Genomic DNA, 15,921 nt, shown 5'->3' on the forward strand with positions numbered 1-15,921 from the left:
TTTATTCAGGTATTATAAAATCTCGTGTACGTTAAAAATAAATACACACGTAGAAATCATTTATATAATACAGTAGCCAATGAATATATAAACAGTGTCTTTTAAAATATCTTTCAGTAATAGTTATACATGTAAAATGGTTAATATAATAATTTGAATATTTTAATTGCTCAAATATGTATATATATATAAACTTTTTTGGGCGTGATATTAATATAAAACTATGTTTGTTTTTATAATAATAACTGGTGTTGATGCATTAATATAGTTCATAACTATTCATGAACAAAATTACATTCAATATAATGCACCATAAAAAGACAGTGGAATGTTTTAATCACATTTTTTTAAGTATAAATGTTACATGTTATATTAAATTTTATACCTATGAAATATTAACCCGTTTTTCTACAATAAAAATTGAAAATATATAATATAATATGTAGTTAGATTAAAAAGAACGTTACGTACAAATATTGATCAAATATATTAAAGATTTTTAAAGTGTATTATAATATTATTTATATACAAGAATAATTGATTGCTATTACAGTTCGCACATACACTAAATTTATCATAAATTTAAACACGATCCTCGTTAATTTCTTTTGCTGCTGTTTATCAAATACTTGCAACAGTGAGTGAGGAGATGTTTCTCCCTTTCGCTGGAACCATTCTGATGATGATTGGCAGGACCGCTGCCTCTCTCTCTCGTATACACATCTAAACCGTACTGACCTGCGGACGAATCGTCAAATATTGCAATAAAACACCACAAATATTTATACTTTATATGAAACGGTCCAAATTTCTACCTTCTTCAGGGAAGTTGATCACGAACGTGACGATATCATCGGTCAACGTGTGCGTGACGAATTTAGACAGTCGCTTTTCTTCAACGCCGTTCTTGTGTAATGTAGCCATGAAGTCGGTTAACTGACGAGACATCCTGAATTGGATTTCTACTTCGCGACCAGCAAATACTAACGCATCCTGTAATTTGATAGATTTATTGTTGGTAAAAGTAAATAAGATAGTTTCAGTGATGATAATAATGTTATATAAACAAGAAAACCATTTATTAAAATGCAAAAATTGGTATGAAAACAACAATTTCCACGCTTACTATTGGAAAAGTCATCATCTTGAGTTAATCTACTTGTAAACTACCTACATATGTCTATGAACTCAAATAGCATGGAAGAATACAAAGATAGTTTAGTATGGTTTGAAGAAAGGTCGGACCTTAGTTATAATACTATAAGTTAGATAATTGCAATTCATCTCTAATACTATATCTGATTCAAATTAATCAGATTCATCTCCGTACAAAACTTTAGTGGTAGATCTGTCTTATTAATGTCACCATATTATATTTTACCATTCTACCATTTTCCAAGAAGTTTACTTAAAAAGACAGATGTTTACTTAACCGTTTGCCCGCGGCCGTCTTCTATGGAAGCTTTGAGCGACGAGTCTAGCGCGGCTGTCTTCCATAGAATTTCTGAACTTTGCACGGAATTTTGAGCCTTATTTGCGCCTATTTCAACTGTTTTAAGGTTCAAAATCAGTTGAATATATTACTGAGAGTTGAATGCTATCTATTCAATTTGCTTAAAATGAATATATACCAGTCAAAATTAGTTTTTTGTGGAACCATACTGAAACTTCGTTTATGTGACGTCACGTCTGTTGAACAATGGCGACGATACGTCTCAATTGTATGAAGAATGATTATTTGACAATTAAGCCAAAACTACGAGATATATTATGTATTTTATTGTTTAAAATAATACTTTATGTGTTCATTAACATATCTGGTTACTTGAGTAAATATTAAAATCTGTATTTAAGGTCGAAAACTCGATTGCCAAATTCGCGAAAAAGGTGCCGCGTACAGGGCTTGTTCGCTATATTTATTGCCGCGGGCAAAGGGTTAAATATGAAACCTTAGATGCTGATATGGAGCTCATTGAAATTAGCAAAATACATTGCTAATGTTAATACCTGATGCGTTATAGGGACCAATCCAAAGAGTCTGGTGGCCTTCGTTGGACCCCATTCGCCGCTGGCACAGTCCGGCAACGGAACCATCACGGTTTGTAATTCAGCACAGCATATCTTAAATTTACACACACTCTTAAACTTCATTGGTTCTCCGGTGAGGTATTCCTTGGGCGTAACAGCATTGGCGAATATATCGAGGAGGAACGCTCCACTGCACGGTGCGTGCACTCGGAATGATACCACATTGCCTATCACCGACTGAAATAATACAAATATATTAAAGCTACTGTCAAATATGATTTAAATCGGCGTTGGCTGTTTAAATTTGTTTTACCTGCATTACGAATCTTTTGAGACTGACACCGTCAAAGCCGTCACCTTCCGTATCGTAGAACTTCAAATTATAATGGAATATCAACGTGCTTTGCATGTGCGCTGGCATTGCTATCCTCACTGTTGCTGCGCCTGATTTTGAATTTTATTTAATATAATATGATTTTTTATTAAAATTTAATGTTATCTTAATGATTTATCAAACCTGTAGCATCTGTATACATGACAGCTTTGGTGTTTGCATCACTAAAGTATAAACCGTATCTGAAGAATAATGATCTAACAAATGGTAACTCTTCAAAGTCTCTAAGCGTTATCGGGGTCTTAAGCAGTTGCCAGTCCGATTGCAACGGGAAGAATTCATAAATAAATTCTCTTGGATCCGTCAAGAAATAGTGATCATCATATTCGTATCTGAAATGGTATTTATAATTTTTAGTATGAATTACTCGCATAATTCATGATTTAGGTTCGGTTCGATGATATGGAAGAACTGAGTAAATCCATTTATTGAAAATTATTAGGTTGAAACTTATGTACATAGTTGGTAGTGGAATGTCAGATCTAAATCCAGATCCAGTGCAACCTCGTGCATATCTTTTGTACAATATAAAAGCAAAATCATAAAATATATTGTACAACTACGTCTTAATATACATAATATGAAAAAAATCTAAGCAAAATTCACCTAAGACTATCACTTTTTCCCTTGTTTCCGGGCTTCGGGGCATCTTTGGCGTTAACAAGGTGGCGTGCCCCCCAATTGCACTGTACAAATCTCCACGCACCAGCAACATAAACGGCATTCCACGAATTGCGGAACCTATTATCTTCGAATCGCACGCCCGGTTGGTAGCCGGCAGATTTACTGTAACCCTTAATTACGACGCAGTGCAATCCAGCGTAACTAGAAGAAAATTATAACACAATTAGTATACTACTTACATGACAAATCACACACGTATACACAATCTATTGGAAACAAGGATATGAACATTGTGGATGTGCATATATCGCGCGCTCATATTACCATTATTAACCTATGCTTCACCTGTATGGAATAACGCCTCGAATACTAACTTTTCCAAGCTCCAAGTAATACAAAATAAATCCCTAAAAATAATTTATAATACACCCATATATACTAACTTGATAAAACTGCATGCCATATATAATATTCCGTTTGTTACAGACATTACTAACAAACTTACCAGTGGATTCTATGACAGAATCACTAATAACCATACTAACACACTTGTGAAGAGTCTCGGTGATTACAACAAAATGTCTATACCCTTCAGGTATAAACACAATCTGCTTTAGGTCATCGACTTTAGAGAGTCTTTAATTAATATTATGTATTAGATGTATTATGAGCATTTATAAGAATTGTAAATAGGTTTTTGAGCTCTTTTTCCTATTACGCTGTACATATTAACATTATAATAATATAATACTATGATTACTAACAAAATTAATTTAAAATTGTAAAATAGAAAATGATCAGTAGATCAGTAGCTATTAAAATAGATATAAGATGTATTGTGAACATAATTTCGTAATAATAAAAAGCATTTAAAAATCAAAATCAAATGTGCGTACCTGCAGAGACGTTTAAATAATACATGGTAACTCTCGGTGCCGTGTTTGATACCTCTCAAAAGACCCATCGGCGTGTCGCCTCTTAAATTGTCATCAAACTGCATGGTATTCAGATTCTTTACAGTAATCCAACGGAATATTGTTCTGTAACAATGCAGTGCAATTAGAATCTGAACATAATTACATACAATAGAATCGTAAATTGAAATTATACTACTCACCTCGCTTTTTCAATGTCTGAACCGCATCTACCGACTAGCTGTCGCACAAGATCTGTGAACGTCTTCTGATCTTCTTGAGCCACCTTGATTAAAAAAGCAACAGTATTATATTACATACATATATAAATATGTATTTTGTAAAGGCATTGGCTTATTACCGAGATGGCGATTTGATCGACCTCAGCAAACTCGGTGGGATCGCTGTAAATATGAAATTTGGTTAGAGCTGGTGGTGCTGGAGGAGGTGCTCGTGCTGGGTATGGAGCGGCTACTTCAGCAGCATCTTCGAAAAGAGATTCGGCACGCATGTATTCTGATCGTTTCTCGTTGATCAATTCCAACATTTCGTGACTCTGTTTTTCTACTAAGGCAGCAGTAGCAGCTCTGAAAATAAATATTTATAAGTAAATACACTATTCGATAGTGGTTTTAATTTTTTAATATTTCTACTTTAAGTTCTACTCCATACTGACCTCTCATGTTCTAACATCTTCCGTGTAATGCTTTCTTTCTTTTTGTCCCTTCTCAAAGTCATGTTCTTTTCCAGGTCGTCTTTTTCTTGTTGGTGTCTAAGAGTGAGAACATTTTGGTCTTCAGGTTTTTTCCTTTTCACCTGCATTTCTCTTTCGAAGCGATGCATCAAACGTTCTAATTCTTTTTCCCATTCATCCTAAGCATACAATTATTAAATAATAAGTATATTTTATGTAATATAAACATTAGACAAGACATATAAAATTGAGTTTTACCCTAAATTCTTCCCGTATGCGTCTATCTTCTTCCTCACGGTGTCTAGCAAATCTTCTGTAAAGGTCATCTTCTTCTTGTCTGTGTTTCATCTCCAATTGTGTCTGTTCATCTCGGTCCTGTAACAAATATAACATAATATTTAGAATCATTAAATTAGGTTTATAAATATCACTGATAATAAAGTTTATATTGCTTGAACTATGTATGAATAAACAACGTTTTGAAAAATAGAGAACAATATTTGTACAAAATAAAATAAATATTCTAATAGTACAAATATGTATATTTCTGACATTTTCTCATGTTTAGATATTTGACAAATCCGTTATGGCAAACGCGAACATTTTATTAGTTTCATTTATAAATTAAAAACACAAAATATTGAAAGAAAAAAAGTTTTATTAAATCAGCTCATTATATTATATATGCAGCATTTTGTATTCGTTTATTATTATTTGTATATTATTCCAGAAATATAAAAAAATTAGCCCAATGGGAAAAAAAATACATTTTTAAAATGGAAGTTGGAATCGGATTGTTTGAAAATGCATATTGGATGAGAGTCGTATTTTTTTATAAGGTTTTTAAAAACTTCACAACCCTGATAAAATCACATAGAATATTAATGAAATGAAATTAATTAATTAAACGTAAAGGAGGTTTGTAAAAAAGCAACAGTTTAACAGCTTGATCAAAAAATAACATAAAAGTTTAACAAATATAATTGCTAAAATATAACGATAGGTATAACAAGCAAGGCACAGATTTGATATATACAACCACCAGCCCTTTGTTAAGGCACTTGCGATTTAACTGTCTTACTAGTAACTTGCAATTTAACTGTCTAGTAACTTGCAATTAAACAGCCTAAATAGAAGGGATCCCAAATATTCGTCGACTTCAACTATTCGAATATCGAATAGTAAATCAAGAGCTATTCGAATATATTCGAAAATTAAAAAAAGATAATAACATATTTACTAAGCATACATTTGAATTAATCGTCTTATCATAGTTGCCATTGAATTCCTCGTTTTTACAGCCAATAATAATTTACCAATTTTTTATTTTCTTTATTCATTATTAGAGGTCGGAATCTGAAGGGGCCGGAAACGTGCCGCCTATTGTTCAATTGTTGTAAATCCTTTGTAAAAAAGGTTCGGCAAACCTTTAACAATGCATTTACAATCTTTGAACAATAAACAGCCCCTTCAGATTCCGGGCACTATTCATTATGGTTTCTTGTAAAAATGTATATTTCGCCGGTGGCTTCTTAAATATTCGTACTATTTTTCTGATGTTTTCTAAAATTTCGTAGAGATTATTATCGATCGGAAAGTTAAAAATATTTCCTTATTTAATAAATACAAATCTGTTTCTTCACATGTAGACATTTCATATTCTTCACTATCTTCATTTTTATCACAATTATCCCTATTATATATTTAATTTTCTTCATAATCGTCGGCTCTTTTCATGTTGATTTTGTGTATTTAGTTTATAAAAAAATACATTCACGAATAATATTCGAATAGTTGATGAAATATTCGAATAACGAATGGCTGAAAAATCAGACGAATAATTCGAATAGTCGAATATTCGAATATTCGACTGGGATCCCTACTAACTAGTAACTTGTGGTAGCACTTCGAGACTAGTAACTTGTAATACAAACTTGTACATTAATTTCGTTTATACTTACTGCTATTTAAAAGAATATAATCATTTGACAAAATCTGTGACTATAATATTCTTATACCATCTCCTACTCGTCCCCGTAACAATATGTTACTGAAGGGAGTTGTTTCATAAAAGGTACAATATCGTACATTTGAAATTCAAAAATGATTTTTTTTCCATTTCAAACGGATATAGAAATAAATGTATTCACATTATATCACACTATTTTGTTTTGGAATAACTTTTGGGTTTATTTACGAACCGCGTGTTTTTGTCGTAGCATATTCTCGCGTCGAGGTCGCGTCGTACGACAACAGCGCCAGATATCGTTCAGTGCGACAGCAACCGGCTGCCTGTCAACAGCTCCAAGTCAAGTGTTAAACCTCTCTCGCTTGCACATTCATTGTCCGACTGACGTGTCCTGGTCCAGAAACAACAGGACACGATGCACAAGCTAACGAAATGTCTGCGAAAGGCCACGCCGCTGTTCAGACATTACCATCACTCGGTAATGAGCAGCAATTGTGACGTAAACTCGCAGCTGTTCAAAGAAAACCGACAGGCAATGCTGGCGCTGATAGACGGGTTGAGACAGAATACGGCCCAGGCCAGCGAAGGTGGCGGACAGAAGTCCAAGAAACAACAGAAGGACAGAGGAAAGTTGGACGCTCGAAGCAGATTGGAATTGCTCGCCGATCCAGGCTCAGACCTCCTCGAATTGAGTGCTCTAGCTGGACCTCCTGCTAGTGCCGGAGTATTAACAGCCGTAGCCAGGGTCCACGGAAGGCCGGTAGTAGTCGTAGCTAATGATCCTTCGGTCAAAGGAGGCACTTATTTCCCAATTACAGTTAAGAAGCATTTGAGAGCTCAGGAGATTGCTCAACAGTGTCGTCTGCCTTGTGTTTATCTTGTCGACAGTGGGGGAGCTCATCTGCCAGACCAGGCTAATGTATTCCCGGATAGAGACCATTTCGGTAGGATCTTCTACAACCAAGCTAACATGTCCGCTCTGGGTATACCTCAAGTTTCGGTCGTGCTCGGCTCTTGCACAGCGGGAGGTGCTTATATTCCTGCCATGTCTGACGAGAGCGTGATCGTGCGCAATCAAGGCACTGTATTTTTGGCTGGTCCACCTCTAGTTAAAGCTTCAACAGGTGAAGAAGTCACCGCTGAACAGTTGGGAGGGGCTGATTTACATTGTCGCGTATCCGGAGTTACAGATCATTACGCGCAAGACGACGAGCACGCTCTTCATATAGCTAGAAACATAGTTCAGAATTTAACCTGGCCTGATATGTCGGCAACTAATGAAGCTCTACTCGAAGATGTAGAAGAACCGCTTTACGACCCAGAAGAATTGTATGGAATAGTAGGTACGAACCTGCAAAGACCTTTCGACATGCGAGAGGTCATTGCAAGAATTGTCGATGGTAGTAAGTTTCAAGAGTTTAAAGAATTGTATGGAGAGACTGTTGTGTGTGGATTTTCTAAACTGTATGGAAAACCGGTGGGTATTCTGGGGAACAATGGCGTGTTGCAATCGGAGGGTGCTTTGAAAGGTGCCCACTTTATAGAACTATGCGCAGCCAGGAAGATCCCTCTTATCTTCTTGCAAAACATCACCGGTTTCATGGTGGGCAGAGATGCGGAAGCTGGCGGAATAGCCAAGAATGGAGCCAAGATGGTGACGGCGGTCAGCTGTTTCAAAGGACCTAAGCTAACTGTGATCGTAGGCGGCAGTTACGGAGCTGGTAACTATGGTATGTGCGGTCGAGCGTACTCTCCCAACTTCTTATACATGTGGCCTAATGCCAGGATATCAGTGATGGGAGGTCCTCAAGCTGCTGGAGTACTTTGTCAAGTGGCAAGAGACAAAGCAGCAAGGGAAGGTAAAAGTTGGGGCGATGAACAAGAGGTAGCTATTAGAAAGCCTCTGGAAGAACAATTCGAAAAAGAGGGAGCCCCTTCGTTTAGTACAGGAAAACTTTGGGATGATGGAGTTTTGGATCCAGCTTGCACAAGACGAGCTTTAGGTTTAAGTTTGGCAGCTGCTCTGAATGCACCGTTCCCTGATCCTAAATTTGGCATATTCAGAATGTGAAGTGTGTGCTTTTGATTCATTTAAATTGAAACGATCTTAGTTTGGACTGACATTTATAATCGAGTGTAGAATTTGAAACAAAATAAGGATTAAATACATATGTAGATCCATCGAATATTTATAATCAAGGTTCAAAACCTAAAAAGAACACGGAGAAACTGTCAATTGAGCAAGATGGAATGAAATTCCAATTTGTTTGTAAATATTGTATTTTGTAAATAGTTGTTATGATGATTAAAAGAATTTTATTTTGTTATAAACAAACATCTTTTATTTTATTTATATAATATGTGTATATTTATTCACCTGTTTAGGTCGAAACTGTCACTTTTCTATTAATAAATAAATCGCGAGTCGTTCTTATTCTATTTATTTGCATATGGAAATGAATGTCGTTCGATAAATTCTAAAGCCAAATTATTAACATTTAAAATTTTTATTCAGTGGTGATGTATGTAAGTGTTAAAATAGTCTAACAAAAAATATTCATTTTATTGAATTTTATACGAATTTAATTTGACACTTTTGTGAAATGAATATTAAACACGTTATATTTTGCATTCTGTATTATAAATTGTATTTTAACGTAGTTCAGAAACTTTGGAGATAAGAAAAAAAAACTACAGAATAACAATATTGATAACAAGTAAGATAAAATGTAAACCATATTATACCTAGTAAATTGATAATAATTATAATTAATTTTACTATATAAATTGAGCGTACAAGCAACTCGGCACATCTCTTGGGTATGCAATTTTTAATTGAACCAATTAAACAACACGTTTATGCTTCGTATAACGAAGAGAGTGGATAATTGACCTATTCTTGAACCGATTTTCGGTGCGAAAATTATTAATGTCATAATAGAAACTTTTTATAACTTCGAAAAACAATAGAAAAAGTCGAACATTAGAATATGCAGTCCATGGAGAGATTGAGATCCGATCAAATAGGAGCAAATAGCACAATGGGTGCTTGTGCAAGAAACGCGTGGAAAGTTTGACGCTGGTCAGGAAGTTATGAGAACTTTTCTCCCAAAAAAATGCTATAATTGTGACATAATTGTGAAATTGTGAAATAATTTTCGCGCCAAATTAAACAAGTGAAAGTTTGCACTATGAACTTAGTAATTAATTTTTAGCCAAAAATTACGACACTTGAATATATTAATATAATAGAACGACTTTCAGTATTAAACAACAAAAATCTGCCTTCGTTTTTTGTATAATGTAAACGCACATTTTGATTTAGTAAAAGTACTGTTTCCTACTGCATACAAAATTTATTTACATCGTACAAAAATGATCAATGTACATAATTAGGATGGTATTACTCATATGGATTGGACCATCAATGCAAAATTACGTATATATGGTAATTGTATTATAATATTGTGGATTATGTATTTTCTTATTCAAACTATCGGAGTGAAGGCGTAAATTATCAATTAAATTTGTAAAAATGAAAAGTCAAGGAGAAGTACAGCCCACGAAGCAAGTTGTCTCACACGGAGATACTCCTGTATCGATTTCAGTTTAAAGGTATAATATGTATTTTCATGAATATGTGAAACTTACAAACATATGCAAAAAATATATTCAGACAAATAAAAATTAATTATGTATATGAAGATCAATTCGAGCACTGGTCGAAAAAGGTCTCGATTTGCAGTTAGAATATATGGGATTGAAAGGGTTATTAATTATTATTATCTATGTATATAAAATACATTCTATGTACAAAAAACGTTACAGCAATCAACAACCGTTTAAATGACTGTTAAAAGAACAAAACATTCATTCACTTTGAATCATTTGCAATTTAAATGACAATTACATATTTGAATCGAATGTTCGGAATCCTGCTATTTTATGACCTAATTGCGGTAGAATTATCATTACGCCATCCCTTTTGTTCACCGTGACGCAATACACATGATATTTTACACACACATGTAATGAGAAAATTGGCCTTGTGTACAACCAACGCGAATAGCAAAACCTGTAAGTCGCGGTACTCAAATTTCATTACTACTATCGGTCAATCGCGAATAGTATAACTGTTCTCGGATTTAAGCCGCAAAAAACAAACAGATAGTATATTCACAGCGAAAAAAATAAATCAAATTGTACTGAGAATTTAAATTAAATCGTTTGAATTTCAGTTAGCCAGCTCGTATACATATGTAATGTTGATCAAATATTATATTATACATGCTGTGTGTGAATACATATTTATATTTATTAATATTATGTATATAATATGTATGTATGTAGACATGGGCGTAGCATACGTTTTTCACATATATATTTACACGCAACGCCAGTGTATAATTAAGCGATATAAATCGAATTACATTGACGAACATTAAATAATTGGTTATATTAATTTGCATAAATCGTCATTCCTAATATTGGGAGATCACGCATATTATTAACTAATTGTTTATGATTCGTTAAGAGAAAAAATAATAGGAAGATCATCTGATGAAGGTCAGTCGTGTAGGTGTGATCAAATGAAGCGTAATCGATAACTGGTTTGGAAATAAAATAAACAAATATTTTGGAATTATTTAATCCTGCATAATATGCAGTATGCATACGATGCATATGTTCGACTCGGAAAGGTCAAAACTTTAATTTATTTCAATATGTTTAGCAAAACAAAAAAATCAATCATCATGTATAAAATTTCATACATGAATTATTTATATACGTATGATTATCATAAATAATAGAAAAAAAAATAAAAAAATTAACATGCTTATGAGAGTTCAATTTTTCACATAACTATTCGTCAATGTCACTTATAATAACATTTAATAATATGTATTGTGGCTATCAATTGAGATCCACTTATTTAAGATAATACATAGGCAATTTAAACGTCGTTTTTCAATCTAAAACTAGGGGAAAAACAAAATAAAACATCCATCATGTTGACATAGTGTGTGCGTTGCTCCAAACCAATTAAATAAATATTTTCTAAGACAAAATATGAAAAAGTATCTGTATTTTAAATTAAAAGTTAAAAAGAGTGGATTAACTATAGAATAGCTCTGACTCTCACATCAATTGAATTCAAAGTCACAGCAAATACATATTGACGTATCCAGTTCCAGAAATAGAAAATGGAGCAGCGGATTGTCTTCTTTGGTCTTATAAATTTTCTAAGCAAATTAGTGCGATTCATCGCGAAGAAACATCATCCTTATTAGCCTTCGTCTGAGATGGGTTAATTGGTATTCATCTTTGAGCTACGTGACTAGCAACTCGTAATTATTGTGAAAATCGCATTAATTAACAATCAGTTTTGGGTACATCAAGCAATTACATCAGTACACACAAATTAAAGATTTTCAACCAGGGGAGAGACCGCATTTACTATAATAATATTTAGTTAAAAAAAATTCAAAATTAAAATAACTTAGCGGAAACCTGGTATACCCATAATAATGCTCGCGCTCACTACTAATTGATAGCAAATAATTTAAAAATTTTAAAACATAGAAAAGTATCGTTTTCTGATTTCTGAATAGCCCTTTATGTGTCGCAAAACAGTAAAATCGTTCACGGTATATTGTCAAATGGAGAGGTCAAATCTTGATAATAGTATTTTGTGATCTAACTGTACACTAGTTACAGAGTGTGTATTGCGATTTGACGTACTACACGGTGTTCACGAAGTCGGTGTTGATCGTATCGGTAAATTATGTTCGATATACAAAGGGGAAATATTAGAGCGGGATTTAATCGGTATTTCGTATCGTAAACGTTCCGAGAAATCGATTGATGGATTAGTTTCTTGTGGATCGGATCGGCATTCATACAGAGTTTGTTGTGGTCATAATTGATTTGTTTTTTGTTCGTAAATACCAGATCAATTTCAAAAACAGTTTTAAAACACACACGGAAAATTAATGCAAAAATCAATTGTGTAAATCGAAATATAATGTACATACGTCAATTCATTACGAACAATCAAATTTGAACTATTGATTTTTTCCCATCGATTTCTACATTTAACACGCCTATACAATCGGTATTTAATTGCACGCTTTATTGCCGACGGAAACGGTTATTTATATTTTTCTAAAAAGTAAAAAGGTATAATTGATTTATTTTGTCATTAATCTCCGAAGTGAATTTTTATATGCGTTGAGAAAATTCAGCTCAAGGTAAAATTCACACGCATGTGTGATGACATTATTGCAATGATGATGATCCTATATAAATATGATGTCACAGATTTATTTATGCAACAAAATCATCAATTGCTTATAAAATACATACATTTATTATTCCATATCCTTCAATTTGAACTTCATTTGACCGTAGTTTTGCTCTTATTTACTACTAATCGATAGCATACTTCCCCTTAAAATTTATTAATAGAGCGACCAATTGTTGTAGTTTCTTCTCCCCTTTTATCACTTATAAACACACTTTTGTTATTTTTCTATCAATATAAGATTCTTAAAATACAATTAAGAGTTTTCAGAAAATTCAACTTCGAAATCTACAATAACGATATACGATGGCCGTATAATTATGTGTTATGGCCTGCGCATGACACGAACTGTCAAAATGACATTTGTCGCGCAAACACGCGAATATTTAAATTGAGTTTAAATCACACCATGAACCGACCTACACTATTTGAGTACCCCTGAAGTTTTTGCAATGTATTAAAAAAATCATAACACGAATGCCGACACAAACTTATCGCCATATTCCATCAATTTGTCAAACGTCGATGATAGGTTATGAAAACGCTGCTTACTCAGCATTCCAAAATGACTCTTAACGCATATACGACTAAGATCTATTATCGCTTATCAACTCTCGAGTATTCACTACAGTGTATGCAAGTGTTATGTATTTCGTGCGTGTGCGTTGGCACAAGTGGGCGCTATTCGATCAGTCGAGTTGAGGGCGGAGGCTGTGAGCAAGGACGACCGGTTCGGGAGGATCTGTGGGTCACAGGCAGAGCAGGAAATGTCCTCGGAGCCCTTCCAGAACAATCGGTCCGATCGAACGGGTCGTTCAACCACCATCGACACCGGTCGCCTCGTTTCCGACGGTCCACATTCCTCGATTCGAACGAGAGATTTCCGATTAGAATAGATGCTCGAATATCGTCGATAGTTAATTATATATATATATATATATATATATATATATATATATATATATATATATATATATATATATATATATATATATATATATATATATATATATATATATATATATATATATATATATATATATATATATATATATATATATATATATATATATATATATATATATATATATATATATATATATATATATATATATATATATATATATATATATATATATATATATATATATATATATATATATATATATATATATATATATATATATATATATATATATATATATATATATATATATATATATATATATATATATATATATATATATATATATATATATATATATATATATATATATATATATATATATATATATATATATATATATATATATATATATATATATATATATATATATATATATATATATATATATATATATATATATATATATATATATATATATATATATATATATATATATATATATATATATATATATATATATATATATATATATATATATATATATATATATATATATATATATATATATATATATATATATATATATATATATATATATATATATATATATATATATATATATATATATATATATATATATATATATATATATATATATATATATATATATATATATATATATATATATATATATATATATATATATATATATATATATATATATATATATATATATATATATATATATATATATATATATATATATATATATATATATATATATATATATATATATATATATATATATATATATATATATATATATATATATATATATATATATATATATATATATATATATATATATATATATATATATATATATATATATATATATATATATATATATATATATATATATATATATATATATATATATATATATATATATATATATATATATATATATATATATATATATATATATATATATATATATATATATATATATATATATATATATATATATATATATATATATATATATATATATATATATATATATATATATATATATATATATATATATATATATATATATATATATATATATATATATATATATATATATATATATATTGTAACGCGGTATGTTTTAGGTGTGAATATGATTCAGCTTTAGATATGTATGTATAGACACAAGTAGGATTGAGTCATCTGTGCAAATGAATCGCTGCAACAAACGTTGATAGAGGAAAAGTATATACAAATGTTACTTAACCCTTGGAATGGTGACCAACGCCTATCGGCGTTTTGCCAACAAGTCCATGAGCCTGAAATACGCCGATAGGCGTTGTTTTTTGATTATGTAAAAAATAAACAAGAATACTACCCGCTAAGCATTGATGTATAATACACTAGATCCGCCCTCACGCTTTATACTCGTCTCCCTTTTGGCGCATGCAAAATAAATGGCGCATGCACAGTTTCTCTCAGTAGGTAGGTAGGTACCGCTGCGTCGTAGGGAAAAAAGCTTTTTTTTCCCCAACTTCCCCGCTAGTTAAACCCCCCGCACCCCTCAGTTAGTGAAGACAAGATCTCTGACCAAAATCACACGTCAGGGCCCATCTATGTGTATCTATGCCGCTAAGCCTTTCCAGGTAGCATTGAAAAAAAATGGATAGAACATGGGTCGTGTAATCCGTGTCAATGTTTATAAAGACTGGTTTACACCGGAATTTATAACCATAGCAGAATTTCTCGATGAAAATCCCTAACTGCTGAGTATTTTAGATTTTGGCTTGGCATTTAGATTGTGAGTATGACATTTTAAAAACAATTAAGAAAATGGAACTAGTTTTGGAAAAATACATTAATTCAATATACTTCTTTTATTTATTTTATATTGTTGCAAGATATATTAGAGAGTCTAAACACACCTTTACAAAACTAAAAATCCTCGGCGGTGGTTATCTAGGGTTTGTTTGGATTAGCTCCAAATTTATACTACCTGCTTTCTATTGGATTTCTAAATAATTCTAGTTGGAAATTTTGGTGAAATATCCAGCGTGGCGGGCTTTCAACAG

At 31.8% G+C, this 15,921-nt stretch overlaps 2 protein-coding genes across 2 annotated transcripts in view; one reads left to right on the forward strand and one right to left on the reverse strand.

Annotated features, from left to right (window-relative positions):
• Positions 1 to 544: 544 nt before the first annotated feature.
• Positions 545 to 15,921, reverse strand: part of Hil (peptidase hillarin) — a 57,946-nt gene continuing 42,569 nt past the window's right edge. Inside the window, exons 5-15 of the mRNA XM_077443676.1 lie at positions 4,913 to 5,029; positions 4,637 to 4,833; positions 4,322 to 4,547; positions 4,164 to 4,246; positions 3,943 to 4,086; positions 3,029 to 3,247; positions 2,546 to 2,754; positions 2,342 to 2,472; positions 2,008 to 2,265; positions 816 to 993; positions 545 to 738 (exon numbers count right to left, since the gene is read on the reverse strand). Of these exons, the coding sequence (XP_077299802.1) occupies positions 599 to 738; positions 816 to 993; positions 2,008 to 2,265; positions 2,342 to 2,472; positions 2,546 to 2,754; positions 3,029 to 3,247; positions 3,943 to 4,086; positions 4,164 to 4,246; positions 4,322 to 4,547; positions 4,637 to 4,833; positions 4,913 to 5,029 (1,902 nt within the window). The 3' untranslated portion in view covers positions 545 to 598. The remainder of the gene's footprint in view (positions 739 to 815; positions 994 to 2,007; positions 2,266 to 2,341; positions 2,473 to 2,545; positions 2,755 to 3,028; positions 3,248 to 3,942; positions 4,087 to 4,163; positions 4,247 to 4,321; positions 4,548 to 4,636; positions 4,834 to 4,912; positions 5,030 to 15,921) is intronic.
• Positions 6,867 to 9,044, forward strand: Mccc2 (methylcrotonyl-CoA carboxylase subunit 2). Its single transcript, XM_077443677.1, has one exon. It carries the CDS (start codon positions 7,039 to 7,041, stop codon positions 8,692 to 8,694), a length of 1,656 nt encoding a protein of 551 aa, XP_077299803.1. The 5' UTR covers positions 6,867 to 7,038; the 3' UTR covers positions 8,695 to 9,044.

Source organism: Arctopsyche grandis, chromosome 13 (genome assembly GCF_051622035.1).
Source record: "Arctopsyche grandis isolate Sample6627 chromosome 13, ASM5162203v2, whole genome shotgun sequence".
In the NCBI taxonomy this organism is placed as follows: Eukaryota; Metazoa; Arthropoda; class Insecta; order Trichoptera; family Hydropsychidae; genus Arctopsyche; species Arctopsyche grandis.